Source organism: Chenopodium album, chromosome 24 (genome assembly GCF_948465745.1).
Source record: "Chenopodium album chromosome 24, dcCheAlbu1.1, whole genome shotgun sequence".
Lineage (NCBI taxonomy): Eukaryota > Viridiplantae > Streptophyta > Magnoliopsida > Caryophyllales > Amaranthaceae > Chenopodium > Chenopodium album.
This window is the reverse complement of record NC_137857.1, coordinates 11,238,715-11,258,944: the sequence shown is the minus strand read 5'-3', so window position 1 is coordinate 11,258,944 and position 20,230 is coordinate 11,238,715. Positions and strand designations below refer to the sequence as shown.

At 31.7% G+C, this 20,230-nt stretch overlaps 1 protein-coding gene across 1 annotated transcript; it reads left to right on the top strand.

The window, feature by feature from the left end:
• The first annotated feature begins 11,413 nt into the window (after nt 1-11,413).
• LOC145610358 (beta-xylosidase/alpha-L-arabinofuranosidase 2-like) lies at nt 11,414-20,102 on the top strand. The gene is made up of 7 exons (XM_081665695.1): nt 11,414-11,935; nt 16,646-16,933; nt 17,794-17,963; nt 18,047-18,144; nt 18,234-18,584; nt 18,743-19,153; nt 19,243-20,102. The coding sequence occupies exons 1-7, from the start codon at nt 11,480-11,482 to the stop codon at nt 19,812-19,814; spliced, it is 2,346 nt and encodes a 781-aa protein (XP_081521821.1). The 5' UTR covers nt 11,414-11,479; the 3' UTR covers nt 19,815-20,102.
• The last annotated feature ends 128 nt before the right edge of the window (nt 20,103-20,230 follow it).

Genomic DNA, 20,230 nt, shown 5'->3' with positions numbered 1-20,230 from the left:
GATTTGATGATGATGGTTGTTGAATTAATTTGGTGAGGCGCAAAGCAGGGGATCAAACCCCATATTAGAGCAGCCAAATCGAATTAGAGGAAGAAAGGGGTCTGATGTGTTTTGTGGGATTTTGGGTTTATTTTTCTTTTTCTTTTATTTTTATTTCTTTGCCTTTTCCCTTTCTTATTTCTTTTCTCTTTTATTTTCCTTTGTTTTTCCTCCTTATTTTCTCATTTTCATTTATTTTACTTAGTTTTATTAAGTTAGTATAAATATCCATTTTTGGGGTAATTAGAGGGCGAGAACATTTTAGCTATTATTCTACTCTCTAATTAGTTTTTAGGAGAGCTTCTCTCTCTAGGTTTAGCTTAGGATTAGGGTAGTTTAGAGAGAGAAAGTGAGGGTTTCACCATTGTTGAACTTGGATTTTGAAGAAGAAATTGATCATCTTTTCTATAGATTTTCATCTTCAATCAATGAGAATCTCTAACTCTCTCTCCTCTATTTTTATTGCTTTCTTTTGATTATTATTTTTGTTGTTGGTATTGCTTGTTGATCATGTTGATTCTTGATTATTTGGTGATTAATCTTGTTATTATCATGATGAGTAATTTCCCCATTAAGGGGATGGTTGTGGTGTAGTTGGATCTTGAGCATGTTCTAGGGATTAGAATTGATTTATTTGTGACTAAAGTCTTTAAATGCTTGATATTTTTTGATCTTCTTGCAAGTGGACATTGTTGGTTGATTAAAGGTGAATATTTGCTAACAAGGAACGGAAGTTGACTTAGCTAGGGTTCATTATTATCGATTGTTATTTAATAGTACCTCCTAGTATATGGTTCTAATGTGGAAGCATAGAGGCTATGTTAGGAGAAGCCGATTAACCCCGGAAGGCGGTTAGATTGGATCTTACTTCGATATTCGAGCATGTTTAGTTCATAATTAATTCAACTTTTAGACCATTTCTCTTAATGTTTTATCTCTAGTTTTAGTTTGGTTAGACCTTTAGTTTACCTTCCTTTATTCCGGACTAGCTTAGTTGTTGATAGCATTTGGTAGTGTTTAATCGTTCCCTGTGGTTCGACCCCTCTTCTTGCCATATACTCGTATTAGGTTAGTTGAGTGTTATAAATTATATTTGATCTAAGTGTAGTCGTTTAACGACGCAGTTATTTACCTTCGTCAGCTTTACAGCAAATCAAACCCAACGGGCCCAAATGTTTTATATGCTTCTTGGTCATTTAATCGTGTTACCCATTTTCATGCCATTGGATTTGTTACTCACAATATCAATTTCATGCAGATTGTATTTAATAAATACTACGTCTTTAGTTGACACGTTTCTTTTCTCACAATTGTTAATGTAAAAATTTATTTATTAACATTAACTTTTCTAATGATCAATTAGTAATATTATACTTCGTAGAAAGTAGATATTATAAAAATGTAAAATAAATTCTAATATGATTTAATATGATTGTATTTTATCATTATTATAAATTACAAAAACTAATTAAAATTAAATTTGTGAACCAAAACATGTCATATAACAAAATTGGAGATGTATTTCATCAACAATTTGTATATCCTACGTTAATGTCAAACTTTTAAACTAAAGTTTCCCCATTTAATTTTCCATACAATTGATGCACACAAACTGTGGTACGTTAAATAGAGTAAATTTATACTTCCTCTGTTCTTATATTAACAAGTTGCAACATTGGGAAAATTACATTATTTATGCTCTCTTATTATTTGACAAACTTTGATGAGTTATTCATCATTACGTTAGTTTGGCAAAATATAGTAATGTAAATCTTCTTAAACTCATCCCATTTGATATTTTCACAATACAAAATACTACCTCCGTTACATATTAGTTGCAACTTTTGCCATTTAGGGGTGCTACACATTAGTTGCAACTTTCCATTTTTTTCCTTTTGTAGTAAGTTTTTTTCAATGAAAGTACAACAATACCCTTACTAAAGAGTTCATAAACACAATTAGCTACCTAAATCAGATTTCATTATATTCCTAATCTAACTTATTTAACATAATAATATCACCCAATTAATTCAACCATCATCAAAAATCATCATCTCCCACGATAAATCAGACCCATCTTTGCCGTCGCCGTCTCTAGATCAACCACCTTCAACGTCGTCGTTTCCAAAACAACCACTACCTTCAACGTCGTTGATGCTCATCACCACCATCAAAGTCGCCTCCTTCCTCCTCTTGTGTTCCTTTTTCTCTCTTCTTTTTTTTTAGGAAAAAAAATTCGTTTAGATCTGAAGGTTTAAGGGGTGGGTGGGCTAGTTTGGGGTGGCTCGAGGCGGTTTCTGGGCGAATTAGGGTGAGTGAGGGTGGTTTAGGGCTGGTTCAGGGTGAGTTTTGGGGCGATTTAGGTTGAATGTGGGTGGTTTTGGGGGTGATTGAGGGTGGTTGTTTTGTGGTGGTTTGCTCTAAGAGAGTACGGTTTCGAGATGGTTGAGGGTAGTTATTAGAGTTGGAGCTAAAATTGGAGTGGTTTCGGGGTGATTTCGGGGTTGTTCAGGTGGAGAGGGAGTGGTTTTACGGCGGTTCGGGTTGAGATTGGGTGGTTTCAGGGTGTGAGGTGGGTGGTTTCGGTGTGGTTGCTGGTCACGGTGGTGGGATGGCTGCTGTGGCCGACGGTGGTGGGATGGCTGCTGTGGCCGACGGTGATGGGGTGGGTGTTGTTGATTGTAGTGGGTAATTTATTAATTACTTTCACTTTCTCTCTCCTACTTTGCTTAATTACTTAGTCTTTAATTCATTAATCCACTATTATGAAATTTTGTCTTAGAATCCGTGTCAAACTGAAAGTTGCAACTAATATGTAACGGAGGTAGTATTTATATGTAAATTTGGGTAAGTCTTGTATGTGGCTAGCTACACGGTGTGGCCACATTAGTTTATAAGAGTAATTTTCATTTATATGTATAAATAACCACATTTATTCCATAAGAGTATTTTTCATGTTGTCCATAAAAGTATCCAACCTAAATTCATTATAAGAGTTAATTAAATCAAGTAATTTAGAAATAAGTAACCTCATTTGTTCATTTGTGTAACCCCTATTATTTTGTTTTTAAAAATAAAAGAATAATTCTACTTATATAAAAAAAAAAAGTAACCCTTTTTTCATTTAAGTAACCCAAACCAAGAGAGAGAGTCCACTTCACAAGTTAAACGAGGTTCCATCCCATAACCATATGACAACAGGAAGAGTAGCCTCTAAGCCTGATAAAGTGTTTAACACTTTTTTTAAAAAAAAAAAAAAATTAACAATGTGAAACTCTTACATGTATTATTTGGTAGGATTACTTCAACAAAAACTATTGAGATAGGAATATGGCAGCTAGGTTTTTTCGGTCGGGTCCATTTTGATCTTGGTAGTATGTTGTAAAGTGATCAATTAAAAAAACTCACTTGTGAAAAAGCATGATGAATTCGAGGTATCTAGGAACGGTGAATTATAGTGGTAAGACTGGACGACTGGTAGTTTGTTGTAAAGTGAACCATATCCTTCTAAATGTGGGTGGAGTAAGGACTCGCCAGTCCCTCGAAGAGATAATATGGAAGTGGTGCTAGCCTACTAGGTGGCTGGACCGTAACAATGGATAGAAAATTAGAGGAAATAATAAGTGAAATTCTCTTTAATAACCTAAAAAATTTCATCAAAAACATAAGCCCATTTTACAGTCAATGTCCCAAAGTTGCACATTTTATATATCTAACCAATCTATAGATTAGGAGGGAAACAAATTTATACTAAGGCTTCATTCCTTTCTCTTTATTCACCCTTTTATTCATGCGGTGTAGGGAAAATATATTTGCAACTTACTATGTGATGTCAAAAATTGACTCAATTTGACTAAATTTAACTTTAATCTAATTTAGACGTAACTCAATTCATTATTTGAGTTGTATGAACATGAAAATTTAGCGTGCATGATCCAAATTTGACTAGACTCGATAAGAACACCACCTAATGATGAAACGAATTGACATCTCTACTAGTAACATGTTTGATTGACACAAAAATTTAGCATGCATGATCCAAATCTGACTAGATTTTACAAGAACATCATCCTGAATCGAATTGACATCTCTACTCCTAGTTACATGTTTGATTGACCAACCATGCATGATATGCGTACTAACCATTAATTTCTTATTCAAGTTTTTGTTCGTTTTCATTTCCTTAGAACATTTCTTTTTCTAAAGACTATATATTTAACAAATTAATTTGATTTTATGATATTTACCCTTTAATTGCTTTTTTGAATGTTCCATCATGATTAGTAGTGTTGATCTTTACAACTACCAATGCATCATCCATGTTATATATCTTGCCAAATTGTTTTCGGACTTAAGCGTAAGTATTATATGCATAGTATAATTGTCGTATAGAAATCAACAACATTGACAAATTATTGTTGAATGTTGATGTTTAATTAGGTGATAATTAGTAGTATTTTATTTAATTTTTGTGTGTATATAATTATTTCTAATCATTGAGTTGTCCTATTGGCTTGGCAAGAGCATAACTTTGGGCCATGAACTAATTGTTTAGTCGTGTTTCTTTCTCCTTTCCACTTTGTTTTTCTCAACTTCACAAGTACGTGTTTGATTTGTATAGTCCTTACTATTACTAATTAAAATAGTTTAGTATATAACAAAGCAATAATAATCTTATCACTTTTTGTATGATAATAATGAATAATAAACATGTATAATCTTGTTGATCTTATACGCATTACCAAAGTTTAAGGAAAAGGATGTTAAAAATTTGGATGGACTTTAGGCATGTTGCATGTGGTTCTTTCACTTTATTGGTCCTTTTAGTTGATTTTATTAGAGTTAAGGTCATTCTCAAGGAAAACACCTTTAAGTCCTAAATTATATAACAACCACCTCGAGCTCGAAAAAAATAAGAGTACTAATGTGTAGCAAACTCGAACAAGAAGGTGTCGGCAATGTGTACTCTTGACATGAAATATTGAATTTTATGCATTGATAATGAATGGTTTGATAAGAAAACCATATTAACATATGGTAGTATATTAAATGTTTGATTCATAATTAAAATGTCATACGACATATACAAAGAGATTTAAATCTAACAAATACATGACAGTTGAAATCAAATAAAAACATTCATTTAGCAAAGATGTTATGGTTGATCATTGTTACATACAAATTGTGCATTCTTCATATATATCACACCCTCTTCCATATCGTTGTGATTACAATTTTCTTCGGCGAGAGGGTCTATCGATCTGCTGTAGCCGTGGAAAAAAAAAAAAAAGACTCATTTGATTCATATGTTTGCAATCAAAATATTAAATCTTTTCAAATCCACATAAATCAATACCCATGAAATAACTTATACTATATTAAACTCTGATAACCAAACTTGAACAAAACCCACTATAATTCTTTAAGGGCATATACTACATTCAGCGAATATAGTTTTATTAAAATTAATAACAAATATAAGAAGAAACTACAGGGAAAGGGTTGAAAATAACTAATATTTTGGCTTAAAAATACTGATTTTGAAGAGCCTAGAGAGAGAAAAAGGAGAGAGGAGAAGCGACTGCCGGCAGGTAGAATTTTGACTAGATCAGATCCGACTTAATTAACTACTAGTGAATTGATAGATTGACAAACAAATCTTTCTCAGGGATTGGATTTATAGTAATTAAATTTATTACATTACTCCTGAAATTAGAGGTTTTTTTTTATTTTTTTTTGTACTACACTACTTTCTTTCTAATCTCTAGAGAGGTTAATTATAACATGACCATCGAAAGGGCATCCTTGGGATCATTCCGGAACACCATCTTATTACTATTTTGTTTTGTAAGCTTTCAAGCTTGTTTTGAAGAAAAACATTTCGATCCTCAATCCAGTTAGGACACCGATATAAGATTATCCCCAAAACACCTCTCATACAACTCATCATTTTTGTCTCAATATATACCATGCATGCAACAAACCTAAAACCTAACTAAAAAAAAAAGTGTAAAATTACTATTGCTTCGTAAGAAGGGTTTTTTTTTTTTTTTTTTTTTTTTTTTGTATCAATAGTTTCATACATGCATAATTGACAGCAAGTAGCTAGCAAAAAAAAAAAGCAGCACCGGATGCACCGCCACAAAAATTTCACGTGAGACCAACCCTATTGCAAATTGCCTACCCTGCCTTCTGCAAATTCAACACACACACTCTCTCAATCTTCTCCCTTTTGCTGGCATCCACCCAAAATATCATGCATTTACCAACTTATTTCCCATAAAAAAACACCATTATACAGTTCTTCACGGACTCTTATAGATTTCTACTTTTAGTCCTTTAATGTTTGCCCAATAATAATTAGCTAAATTAAAATATGTACATATAAGATTAAAGTTTTATTTAACACTTTTGTAGCCACATACATAAACTTTGTACTTGACCTCTTAAATGACATTTTGGCCTCTCTTCACCATTTTATCACGGGCTACTACAAAACAATTTCTCTATTGTTGTTATGAATATTCCTAACGCATAGTTACAAATGTCACTTTTTCTATTACATGTTTTTATCTCCATTTTTCATTATTCTCGTGTCTGGTCTGATGTGATCTTTGTTTTTGCGAAAGAGGTAGTGAATAGTGGAAGTTGTCTGACTCCGTTGACTCGAGATTTAACTAGATTAGACCTTTGACAGAATTGCAGTGGCATACTTCAAACAGTTCAAAGTCATAAGATCGATGAAATCTCTTTGAACGCACACAAATTTATATTTTAGAAAATTGATCATGTGAGATTTTATTAAATGTGTCATTGGAGAAAATACTACTCCAACCATCCATAACAATATAATATAGTGGATAACTCAATACCTACTTCATTTAACGCAATCTATAAAACGACATAATTTGTATCGTAATCTCGTATTAACAAAAATTATTAAAAAAATTACATAATAAGATTGGACATTGAGATGAATCAAATATCTCACATGACATTGTTTTTTCACTATATTAATGTTAATTTTTTGTCAACATTTTTAATTTTGACCAGTAGAAAATAATTAGAGAAATTATTAAAATAAAATATATATTGACGAGTGTAAAACTCCAAATATTGTATTTAAAAAAACACGAGTAACTACTACGTGACCAATCCACTATTTTGAGTTAATGTAAAAACAAAATCCACTTGTGTAGGTCTTTAATGCCGCAGTGGTATTACCCACAGTGCTGCACCTTTTTTTACCCAGCCAGCAAAGTCTAAAATACATGTGATAAATAGATAATTATCACTTTGTCAAAAAAAAAAAAAAAAAAGATTATTATCACAAAAACAATTCCACTATTTTCCAAATTTAGCCAAATGACAACCAATAATAGAAACATTACTCATTTTATTTTTTCAGGGGCTTCTAATGTGTAATGTTTTTACCATATGCCAAATTTGGGTTAATGGTATTAGATTTCAATTTTAAAAAGGTAATTGCATGATATTTATGGGAGTAGGGTATCCAAATTTGATATGGTTTAACCATAGAAGTCAAATATAATATATTCTATGTTATATTAATACCCAAAAAAAAAAAAACCAAGAAAGTCCTATGGCATTTATTTTCATGGCACCAATAAAGTATTATCTAGCTAATAGATGTTTATATTAAAAGCCATAAATAGCAAGGTTGCTACTTGCTAACCTAGAGTTAATAGCCAACAACATTCTTTGACTATTGTTCTAATTGCATGTATTAAACAAGCTAAGACCGCTCAAAAAGAATTTTTCCTTTTCATTTGACAGTGTTTACATAGATCATGTTCTTTTCACCTTATTTTAACTCATTTCGTGTCTTAAAAGTTCAAATAAAATAAGAAAATTCTAACAAGGGTACCCAAGTTATAATTACAATTAGAGTTAGTTGAATAAGGTCTAATAACTTTAGAAGGTTCATATAAGATAAGTGAGATCAAGTAAGTAAAAATTAGGTGAATAGAAATAGTTTTTTCATACGCTCTCTTTGTTTCACAATAACTTACACAAATCACACAATTAGATATTTTGCTCTATCCATTATTTAAATCTAATTATTTTCCCCTTACTAATATACATACGAAGTATATATACTACATTAATTTTAAAATACTTGTACCATTTTACCATTTGACTTTTGCAGTACTTGACTAACTTTGACTGTATATATCTGTAATGTATTTAAGTAATACAAGTATTAGTTTATACAAGCTTCATTAATTGAATAATTGAGCTTCATGGTTGTCAGTAAACATCTTATAGCTTTACTTATTTTAAATAAAATCATTTTTCTTTTAAGTAATAAAACTACAACTCAACACATCAACAATTCAAGAAAGTGAATAGAATTTAGAATTTAAATTAATATAACACTATATCTAGCTCCGCCTTTGAATAAATGGTCTCCCTTTACTCCTACTTTTTTCCCCAATTGCAAATAATTAGGTCAAATTTTAAAAATTTTGACTAAGGCTCATTAATTTATAAGAAATAATATAGTTATGTGAGATTTTGTTGAATTCATCTCATTATATATTTTTATTAATATCAAGTTTTTTAATTTTTACGCATATAGAGTTAGAGTTATATTTATTTTAAGATGCGTCTCAAAAACCATGAAAAATTATTTAGGACACAAAAAAAAAAAAAAAAAAAGGGACATAGAGAGTATTTTTCTAGCCCTTGAAATTTTTGTGGTTCATTAGCTGTCCTTTTACTAAGTTGAGTAAAGTGTAATAGGATACCATCTACGTATACTAAATGAAAAAAAGATTTGATTCCATCATAAGAGTATTGGAAAAGTTTTGGAGTTGACAATAAGTAACAAAGGTGGCAGAATAATGCTTTAAATCCACTTCATTTTCAACCTATACCTAGGAAAATACATCATGGTAAATTTTGGCAATGTTCTAGAATTATTGTCTCCTTCAAAGATCTTTTTTCTTCAATCTTGTCGATTAGTAAATATATAAGTTGGGAAGTTCATCAACAATTTCCTTTGATTTTCAATAGCTTGCTAACATTTTTTTTTTCTTTTTTTTTTTTTAAGGAAAATAGCTAGCTACCACTTTCTTTATACTACGGTAGTATCTTTTTAAGGTTTGACAATGCTTAACTTTGACAATTACTCCATATTGTTTTTATGTTAATATATATATTTACAAAAAAAAAAAAAAAAAAAAAGGAAATGTTGATACATTAAAATTGTACAGAAAAAAACTCAACTTGGTCTCAAAAATTAGAATTTTTTAACATATAAAATATCAAAGATGATTAAACATAATTTTGTTTGTCATAAGTCAATATTGTAAAACTATTACACGGTATAAAGTAATTAGTAGCTCTTTTGAAATCAATAATACTCCAAATTTTGTATGATAAAAAGTATTTTTGATATATGAAACGAAGGACATTGTCATATACACAATACAAAACTATGTATTACCAAAATTATTATTGTACGTCGCCTATAATTGCTATAATAATAGGAAATCATAAAAAAAAAAAAAAAATCATGTAATTAATACTTGATTTGTGCTTAAGATTTTACGTACATGATGCATCAATCACTTTTTTTTTTTAAATGAAAAGGTGAGTTCAAGATACTATTTCCTCCTTAACTCCTTTTATTGTTGAAGATATTATGAATATCCTGATTCTGGTAAATGCCTTAAGATGAGATCACATAATAAACTATACTAGGATACAACATATATTGTAAATAGTTGGTTTGTTAGAAATCAACTAATCTAACTACTTGGCTGACACAACTCAAGTCATGCTTCTAAAATAAGGAATTGTTATGGATTTGATTGAATTTGGTGAGTTTAGATTACTAATTAAGTCAAATACACAATAAATCACATATATACTAGTTTAAACACATTTTTTTACACAAACTTTGACTTCTCCCCTCCCCCATGCCCCCTTACTTACAATAACGATACAGATAGATCAATGACCCGTATCAAAACAATATTATAACTTGCCCAATAAAATGCTCAATAAAATTTGCAACGAAAATAGTACTTGTATAGTTGTACTACCTCCGTTTCATATTTTTTGCAACTTTTGCCAAAAATGAATGCTACACATTATTTGCAACTAATGTTTTCTTTCCTTTTTAGGTTGTCATTTCTTTCTATCTCTCTCCTCATCACATGCATTCATATTTTTCTCTCTCTATCTTACACTCACAAATAAATTTTGCCTAGGAGTTCGTACACCCTTCAAAGTTGCAAAAAATGTGAAACAGAGGTAGTATATTTTATAAAAGATACGTACCCATGTACCATATTAGTGAAAGTTTTCTATTCAAAAGACGGATATGTAGGTTTGAAGTAGTCATTCCTATTCAATGCTATATTTGTAACCACCGTAGTACCGTACCACATGAAAATATCATTTCATCTTATTTCATTTTTCTTAGGTAGAGAGAATGATGGGTAAAATTCACTCACTTAAATGCTTCTATATAAAGAAATTAGTTATGCTCCAAGAGAAGTCTAATCAGTAACTATGTTAGTTGCACAATACCCTCACTCAAAATAGTTATTACACTAAATCTCTTTCTTTGTAATGGAAATTGGGATTCACATAAATTACTAAATCTATTTCTTTAACTGACATTGTAATAGTTGAATTCTACGTTACATTATTTACATGAATAATCTAATTGTATACATTATTCAATAATCATTTTTATATATACTCGTATAAAATTAAAGATATAATAGACTTAGATATGGGTTGTGCATTTGGCAAATATGATACTTCGTAGTTAAATTGTAATAAGTCTAAAGATACAAAGTTTTTCGCTTTCATATCAAAACCTACAAAATATTCCCCAAATTAGACAATGAGAGACTAATTGACGATTATCTTCAAAACATTCTACTTGTATTAATTTCACTATATAGGTAGAACGACATAGGTCATGGCTTTGTGGAGATCAAGTCTCTATATAATATCTTATTAGATGAAGCAAAATTAAAATGTTATGTTAAAAAGTTAAGAAGTATACACTTTCATCTGGCTCAACATCAAAACCTTTACCATTGATAAATGTGACAAAAGAAACAGACAAAGTATATACTTGTACTAAATACATTTTTTCATAAAACAGTGAACACTAATGAATGTCATTATCTTTTCTTCATTAACTCTAACTATATAAACATCAATATATTTCTTATGTTTTAAAGGATGTATTATTTTGGCCCCACTCTTAAACATCACACTAATTCCTTACCTTATCCACCTAAAATAAAATAAAAAAAGCAAAACAAAACAAAAATCTCTATAACTTCCAACTATCCTCTATAAATATAACTAACAAGCACCAATATAAGTCACAAGTCCATCCTAACCCACCCAATTATTTTTTTTCCTACATAATTCTTTAGGCCATAAAATGGCCTCCCTAAAAAACAGAACACAAAATTGCTCTGTTTCCCCTGTTTTTCTCCCCTGTTTTTTTTACACCATTCTTTTCATCACATTACATTCTTTGTCCCTCCCTACCAAAGCTCTAGGGCAATCACCCCCTTTTGCCTGCGATACGGCAGGCAATGCCTCGTTATCGAGTCTCGGCTTTTGTGACACGTCTAAGACTCTAGAGGCTAGGGTGGCTGACTTGGTTGGCCGGTTAACACTACCGGAGAAAATCGGTTACTTGATTAGTGGTGCAGCTAGTGTAAGTAGACTTGGCATACCTAAGTATGAATGGTGGTCTGAGGCTTTACATGGTGTCTCTTACACCGGTCCCGGAACTCGGTTCTCTAGTGTTGTTCCTGGTGCTACTAGTTTCCCTCAAGTTATTACAACTGCTGCATCTTTCAATACTTCACTCTTTGAAGCCATTGGAAAGGTACGTGTTTCTGTTTATGGTTAGTTTGGTTACTACACATACTGTAATGTGAACTTATAACGTGACAACTAAATTTAAATGAACGAGAATATTTATGTGAACTTATAATGTGACAACTAAATTTAGCGAAGGAGAATATTTATATAGCACATTATATGTGACTTAACTTACTAAATTATAAGGTGATGTAAGATCATCTTTTTTGCCCTCATATTTCCATAGAGGTTGTAGAAAAGACAGTTACGTGGTAAATATGAGGCTACTTTTTATGATATGAGATTAGATTTTGATATTTTTTATATGGTATTTGATGTGACTTTTTAATATGGTTGGAATTTTCTGTCATTTACGTATACACAACTTTGTGAAAATAACGGGTGTGCACCTTTTGTATGGAAAAAAAAAAAAAAAAAAAAACCCATACTTTTATGATTTGCTCTAAAACAAGATTATGAGACGTTAAACCCCTTAAACATTAAGAACATATATACATATATAGATGTACCTTTCATGTTATAATAAGTTTTGAAATTGTATCATGCAAAATTTTACGTGATTAGAGTCGGTGAATATAAAACAAAATAATGTTATCTAGATGCAAAATATTGGTGGCTTGGATTTCGTGCAAAAATTGTGTTTGCATAATTGCATCAATTTTTGTGTTGGATGAAAGAAAAAGACATTTTATCTCTCAATCTTTTGCATTGTAGTCTTTTTAATAGCCTTAAATTTTCTTTTAAAAATAAATAAAAAAGGAATACTCTTTACAGTAAAATTACAACATAACAACAAAATCTACAATTTAAACATGTATCCTCATAAATCTCAATTTGTGAATCCGTGAATATCACTATTACAAGCAAGTTGAATAATATTGGACAACACCTGTAGTTGTCTGTCTTTGTCTTAGCTATTTTCACTTTTAATATATATTCTAAACATATACTTTGATATTCAAACAAATGCTTTAATATTTATAAACAAATATGATTTCCTTATTAATAAATAAATCTCATTTGGCAGAAAAGTAGATATAACTGTAATCTGTGGTCCTCCATGTTGAAATATGAGTACCACTCTACTAATTTTTTAAGTGATTTTGGTATTTGGAAAATTCTTTTAAATACTATAAATATTCCCTCTTTTTTCAAAAGTTAGACTCATTAAGTCATTAGTGTATAGTAATATTTCCAAGAAATATTTAAAATATGAATAAAAGTAAAAAATAAAATGTGCAAAAGTAAAAAAGAGATGGAGTAAAATAAAGGTATGAATAGTTGGTTCAAAATAAAATGATACATACAGATCAAGTGTAAAAGTGTATATAGGGTAAGCTAAGATCAACATGCATAATAATAAATGTCGATATAGCGTGAGCTCAAATTTTCTAAAACACCTCAAAACGAAAAACACTTTGAACTTTTGAAAACGGAGGAAGTATAAAATGTAAATAATATTTATTTTTTAAAAGTTGGATGATAGAAGAGTTAGGAGTCGGTGGAAAAATGAGAGAGAATGATTTAGGTCATGCGTAGTAGTTAAGTATTATTGGTACACTGCTAGCAATCATATGTAGGAAGATTTTCTAAGGAATCCATGAAATTAAGCAAATGAACAAAATTATTTGTTGAGTTAACATGTGCATGCATTAGTACAACTAACTCGTACACAAAATTCCAACCTTAACTAATAATTTTTGCAATATAGCTTAGCTACTATTCTTTGCATTTCGAAAAATAATACTTGTTATTAGTACTAACGCGGTTTAAATTGGAACTACTACTTTATTAATTAATAATTTAATTTAGAGTACACAAAGACAACATACGAAGTGTCTTATATGAGAATAATTAATGTAAATTTTAAAGGTCATGATCAAATTTAAATTACATTATTGTCTTTTATAATTCTCTACTTTTGAAAAAGAGAAAAGTTAGTGATCTTATGCACATATATGCTTTCGATATATATAGTTAATTTCACACTTTACCTAAAGTAATTTGAAAATATGCTAATTGTATGTCAATTACTGAATTTTTAGCACTTTAAAAGATACAATTCATTTGAAGATGGTCTACTTCATCCATTTTTTGACTTCGGTTCACTCAACTATTAAGTAGTTTTCAATACATATTTTTACCTTTAATATCTTCAAGTATGTATTGAGATATTTATATATTTTACTATAAGAAATTTAATTATATATATATATATATATATATATATATATATATATATATATATATATATATATATATATATATATATATATATATATAGATAGATAGATAGATAGATATTTCTTTCACAACGTAATTTTTAATCACGAAATTAGGCCATAATTACTTTATTTTGGTCACGTGAATAGCAAATGAGTCGAATTAGTCAAATCATTATAATTGAAGGCAATTTATTTTTGTAGTACTCGTATTAGTATTAATAAATTCTGTAATTCATTACCAAAAGAAACACAACTTTGTACCTATACATTAAATTTAATGCAAAAAATGTATAAAATAATGGTAATTGGTAAGCCGACACGTTATTCCATTATCTCCCGAAGTACGTGTAAGACTACTGAAATCTTGGTATCTAAGAAAGTAAACCTAATCATATAGTTGTGCTTTTACTCTTTTAATGATGGACTTTGTTAATCTTCATACATTGTTATATAACTTGTGCCATTCATTGAATTTGATTGAATCTTTAAAGATTCTCATTTCTTGGCTTTGTCTCATAGTTTCACCCCTTAAATTATTTTTAATGGAATCTTTTTTTTTTTTTTTTTTTTTGATATTATATCAACATTGTTAGTAAAAAAAATAAAAAATGGAAGCCAAAATTTGAACTACTATTGAAAAAAGAAATTTGATTACTATGATTAATCAAAATTAAGTTAATTGAAATGACAAAGCCCGCTTTAATAAACCCCACATCCTTTAAATTCAAGAATAAATACTTTATCAAACTAAGATAAGATGAGAATAACATGTCTTAATCACTTCAATGCTAAGCATTATCCATTGCTACCACCATCTTTTTTGGAAGATGGGTACATTGTATATAATTACGTAGTATATAAATACAATAATCTAGGGAATTAAGATATATCTATGTATGTGATATGGTTCTACATAATTTGTGAGAATTGTGACCATATCAATCATCATAATTCACAATAATCAATTTTATGTCGATTGTGTAATAGTAATTGACAATCAAAAATACTTGTACTCGTACCACATTATTCACAAGTAATCCCATAATATTATTGAGCATATATTGTGGAGAAAATATAATTTTATTAGTAGACGAATGTTCCTATTTAAACTTGATATAGGAAGTGGTGAAAAAGAAGAGTAAAAATGAATCGAAAACCCCACCCTTAAAGAAACGACACATGTTCACGAATTCACGAGACAAATGTTTAGTTGTTTTCCAATTAACTACCACATACTACTTGATACTATGTTACAAATATAGACAATATGTTCTTTGTACTATCTTCCAACAATTATATGACACCAAAAGGCTAAACTACACTAGTAGTACACTAGTACTAGTAATATTAGTGTGGTACTATTATTTCTAGGGGTGAAAGTAAATTGGATAAAAACCGAAAACCGAACCAAACCAAACCGAATAAGCAATTCGGTTCGGTTTTTTTCGGTTTTCGGTTTGGATCGGTTTGAAAAAATGGAAACCGAAATATATCGGTTTGGATTCGGTTTTGAGATTCGAAAAACCGAAAACCGAAAACCGAACCGAAGTTTATTAAGCCCACTAATCCCAACCCATTTTCCTACATATATATATCCAAAACCCTAAACAGTTCCCCTCTTTTCCCATTTCCCTTTCACTTTCTCTCGGCACCTTCCTCACCAAATCCCTAGATTTCCCCTCTTTTCTCCCTCACCACCTCACTCCGTCCGTCCACCACCACCAGTCTAGAAGTCCACTTAAGGTATCTCACCACCAGTTCTTGTTTCGGTGTTTGTGCTCTCAACGTATCTCAAAGTCGTTCGCCGGCCGCTCGTGTTCCATTGTTCGTTTTCCCTCAGATCACCACCACTTCACCGCCGACCACCACCACGTCTCCTCACCACCACCTCTCTGGTCAGTCACTCAAAGGAAATGATATTAGTAAAGAGGTGCAGAAGCAGAAGATTTTATTTTTCTATTTAATTTTTTTATAACTCAAAGGAAATTATATTAGGAAATGAATAGATCTGAGGTTTTGAGCCAAATTATTGAAGGAATGCATGAAGCAGAAGATCTGATTTATTTATTTAATTTCTTTTTTAATCGGTGGACAAATTTATAATGGTTGATTGTATAAAATTAATTCTCAGTTTAGTTTGTGTAATTTTGTGTTTATAATTATAAAGATTGTTTAGTTTTCTTATACTTCAATTTGCATCTGGTAAAAAATTCGGTTTATGGATCGGTTTCGGTTTGCTAATCAGAAATTCGGTTCGGTTTGGTTTGGACCGAATTAAAATTCGGTGTGGATTTGGATTGAAAAATGTAAAACCGAATTATTTCGGTTTGGTTTCGGTTTGCGCCATAATCCAAACCGAACACCGAACTTTCACCCCTAATTATTTCAATTACTACCATAAAAAGATGAGTAACTTTAAGAAAATGTTTCTTAACTTTAATTTGTAACAAAACAATTGAAATACAAGTTGACATAAAATTCCAATGCAGGTAGTATCAAGTGAAGCAAGGGCAATGTACAATGTAGGGTTAGCAGGATTGACATATTGGTCACCAAATGTGAACATTTTTAGGGACCCAAGATGGGGAAGAGGCCAAGAAACTCCAGGAGAGGACCCACTTCTTGCTAGTAAATATGGTTCTAATTATGTTAGAGGTTTACAACAATCTGATGATCCTGATCCTAACAAGCTTAAGGTTGCTGCTTGTTGTAAGCATTACACTGCCTATGATGTTGATAATTGGAAAGGTGTCGATCGCTATACCTTTAACGCCGTGGTAATTTTTCATCCCAACTTATGTCTTGATTACCTGCTTTGACGATTGTCAGTAAAAGTTTTCCTGTTTGGATAGTGATTGTCTCAAAACATGATGGATTTTTTAAGACAAAGGGAGGAACATTTTTCTTGCATTATTATTGTTTTTAATGAAGTTCAACTATATTTGCAACTTTACTAGGTTGAATATTTAATGGGTTCAACTATATTTACTTTATTTATTGGGTTGAATATTGGAAATTATTAAAGTAATGTCTTAAGGGACAATAATAATGCCCAAAATTTAGGTGGATTGATGTAAATGCATAAATGCATCTAAAACACGAAAAGGATGGTTTAAATGCATGAGGAAAAAATGAGTACTATTGTTTGAATATCTACTTCGTTTGACTCACATGGGATTAGATAATGCTTAATTTCAAAAGTCAACAGTTATTACCATTATGTACAAAATTTTTAATTACCATTAATTCACTAATGTAATTACTCCGTAGCAATTTTATCCAAAGAAAAAAATTATGGTATGCCACATGATGCTTTCTTGCCAAGCTCCAAAATTGGATCTATTTACATCTTACAAGCAATAAGGATTTCTGAATGACTATTAGAGGAGGGGATAAGTGAAAAAACTAGAAAATACAAGTAATATTTAGTAATGAATTTGCTATGTGGACCTATCGGTCAAAAGAATCTAAGTCAAACTAAATGCCTAACAGTTAGACAACTAATAAGATGTGAGTGTCTATCATGTCCCTCTTCTCTTTTTTACTAATCCAGCCGATAAAAAAGTTCGGAGTAAACACTTGATCCTCATTTCATTCGGTACAATTATTTGATTATACTAACATGGGTGTCTCATAGGTGTCACAACAAGATTTGGATGATACATTTCAACCTCCTTTTAAGAGTTGTGTTGTTGATGGGAACGTTGCTAGTGTTATGTGCTCTTACAACAAAGTTAATGGCAAGCCTACTTGTGCTGATCCAGACCTTCTTTCTGGAGTTATCAGAGGAGACTGGAAATTAAATGGGTAGCTTTCTCATCTCTTAAACTCGAAAATTTTACGTGTAATTCAACATAGTCACGCTCAACTTTCGGCCATGGATTTTGCAGCTACATTGTTACAGATTGTGACTCAATAGACGTGTTGTTCAAATCTCAACACTACACCAAAACCCCAGAAGAAGCCGTGGCTCAGTCCATATTAGCAGGTGATTTTTTTTTGTTACTTGAAAGCTCTAAGTTTGGTTAAATTCGACGTCTAAGAAGCTCTCTGACTAACCAAAAAAACTCTGTACAGGAGTGAACCTTGATTGCGGATACTTCCTTTCCCAGCACACTCAGGGTGCAGTAGATAAAGGACTTATAAAGGAATCTGACATCGATAAAGCAATCTCTTACAATTTCGCAACATTAATGAGGCTCGGCTTCTTTGATGGGAACCCTAGTAAAAAACCTTATGGAAACCTCGGTCCTAAAGATGTATGCACCCCAGCAAACCAAGAGCTAGCTCTTGATGCTGCAAGACAAGGCATTGTGCTCCTACAGAATACTGCGAAAACTTTGCCATTTTCTGCTACCAACATCAGGTCAATTGCTGTCATTGGACCTAATGCCAATGTTACTAAGACAATGATTGGGAATTATGAAGGTAACTGGAACATTTTCTTAAAAAATCAGTTCATTAGGGAAACAGGATATGTTTTAGTCAATTTTAATTTCAAATCAGATCAAATTTGGGTCATCGAATGTTGGGTACTGTCAATTTATTTAGACTTATGTCTGATCCTGTTGATTTCCTTGACATAGGTACTCCTTGCAAGTACACAACCCCCCTGCAAGGCCTTGCTGCATATACTTCAACAACATTCCAACCCGGCTGCTCCAATGTAGCATGTGCCACGGCTCAAATTGATGAAGCGAAACAGATTGCATCAACCGCAGATGCTACCATTCTAATTGTGGGTGCCGATCAATCCATTGAAGCTGAGAGTCGAGACAGAGTCGATCTACTCCTTCCAGGACAGCAACCACTACTGGTCTCAGAGGTAGCAAATGTTTCCAAGGGACCTGTGATTCTGGTTATAATGTCTGGTGGTGGTATGGACATTACCTTCGCCAAGAACAATGACAAAATCAAGAGCATATTGTGGGTAGGTTATCCTGGTGAAGCTGGTGGTGCTGCTATTGCTGATATCATATTTGGTGCTTACAATCCATGTAAGTCTCCTCATTAGATTTCAAACAGTTACCAAAAACATGAATATTTAGAAAGAGATTTAGGCTTACTAAAGAAATTGTCTCTGCAGGTGGAAGACTTCCAATGACATGGTATCCACAATCCTACACGGAAAAAGTACCGATGACCAACATGAACATGAGACCAGATCCAGCAACTGGGTACCCTGGAAGAAGCTACAGATTCTACACTGGAGAAACTGTCTACAATTTCGGTGATGGCTTAAGTTACTCCGACTTCACCCACCACCTTGCAAAGGCACCCACAGAAGTCTCAATCCCCTTGCAGGAAGAACATGAATGCCGATCTTCAACCTGCAAGTCAGTTGATGCTGTTGGAGAGCATTGTCAGAATTTAGGATTTGATGTACACCTGAAAGTCAGGAATAACGGGACTATGGGAGGAAGGCACACAGTTTTTCTCTTCTCATCTCCCCCATCTGTTCACAATTCCCCTCGGAAGCACTTGCTTGGGTTCGAGAAAGTGTTCTTGCATGGGAAGACAGAAAGACTGGTCGTGTTTAAGGTGGACGCCTGCAAACATCTGAGTGTGGTTGATGAGGTAGGCAACCGCAAGGTTGCTTTGGGAGTTCATCAACTCCACATTGGAAACTTGAAATACTCATTCAATGTCAGGATCTAATAACCTAGCTTAGGTTTTCTCTACAAGTGAGAAACTGCTGGTGATTGTTTTAGAAAACAAAAGAAACAAGGAGAGTGGTTGAATAACAGAATCAAAAAAAAAAAAAAAAAAAAAAAAAACACAAAAAAAATAGAAAGAATACAGAAAGTAATCGAGAGTGCTTTGTACTTTGTAGGCCTAGGAGATTGGTTTTCAATTAAATTGGGGGAGTCGTAAGGTTCCCCCCATTGATTCCATTGATCAATGGTCAGTTCTACGTAAAGTCGAATGAGTTCTACATTGATAATACATGGTTTCAATTGCTTGGCAATTTCTTCATTAGCAAAAAATCTATAGAAATATTTCGTCAAGTCATTACATAAGCTAATTGACAATAGACTTGTTATAATAGGAGAAATTAACGAAACAAACCAAAA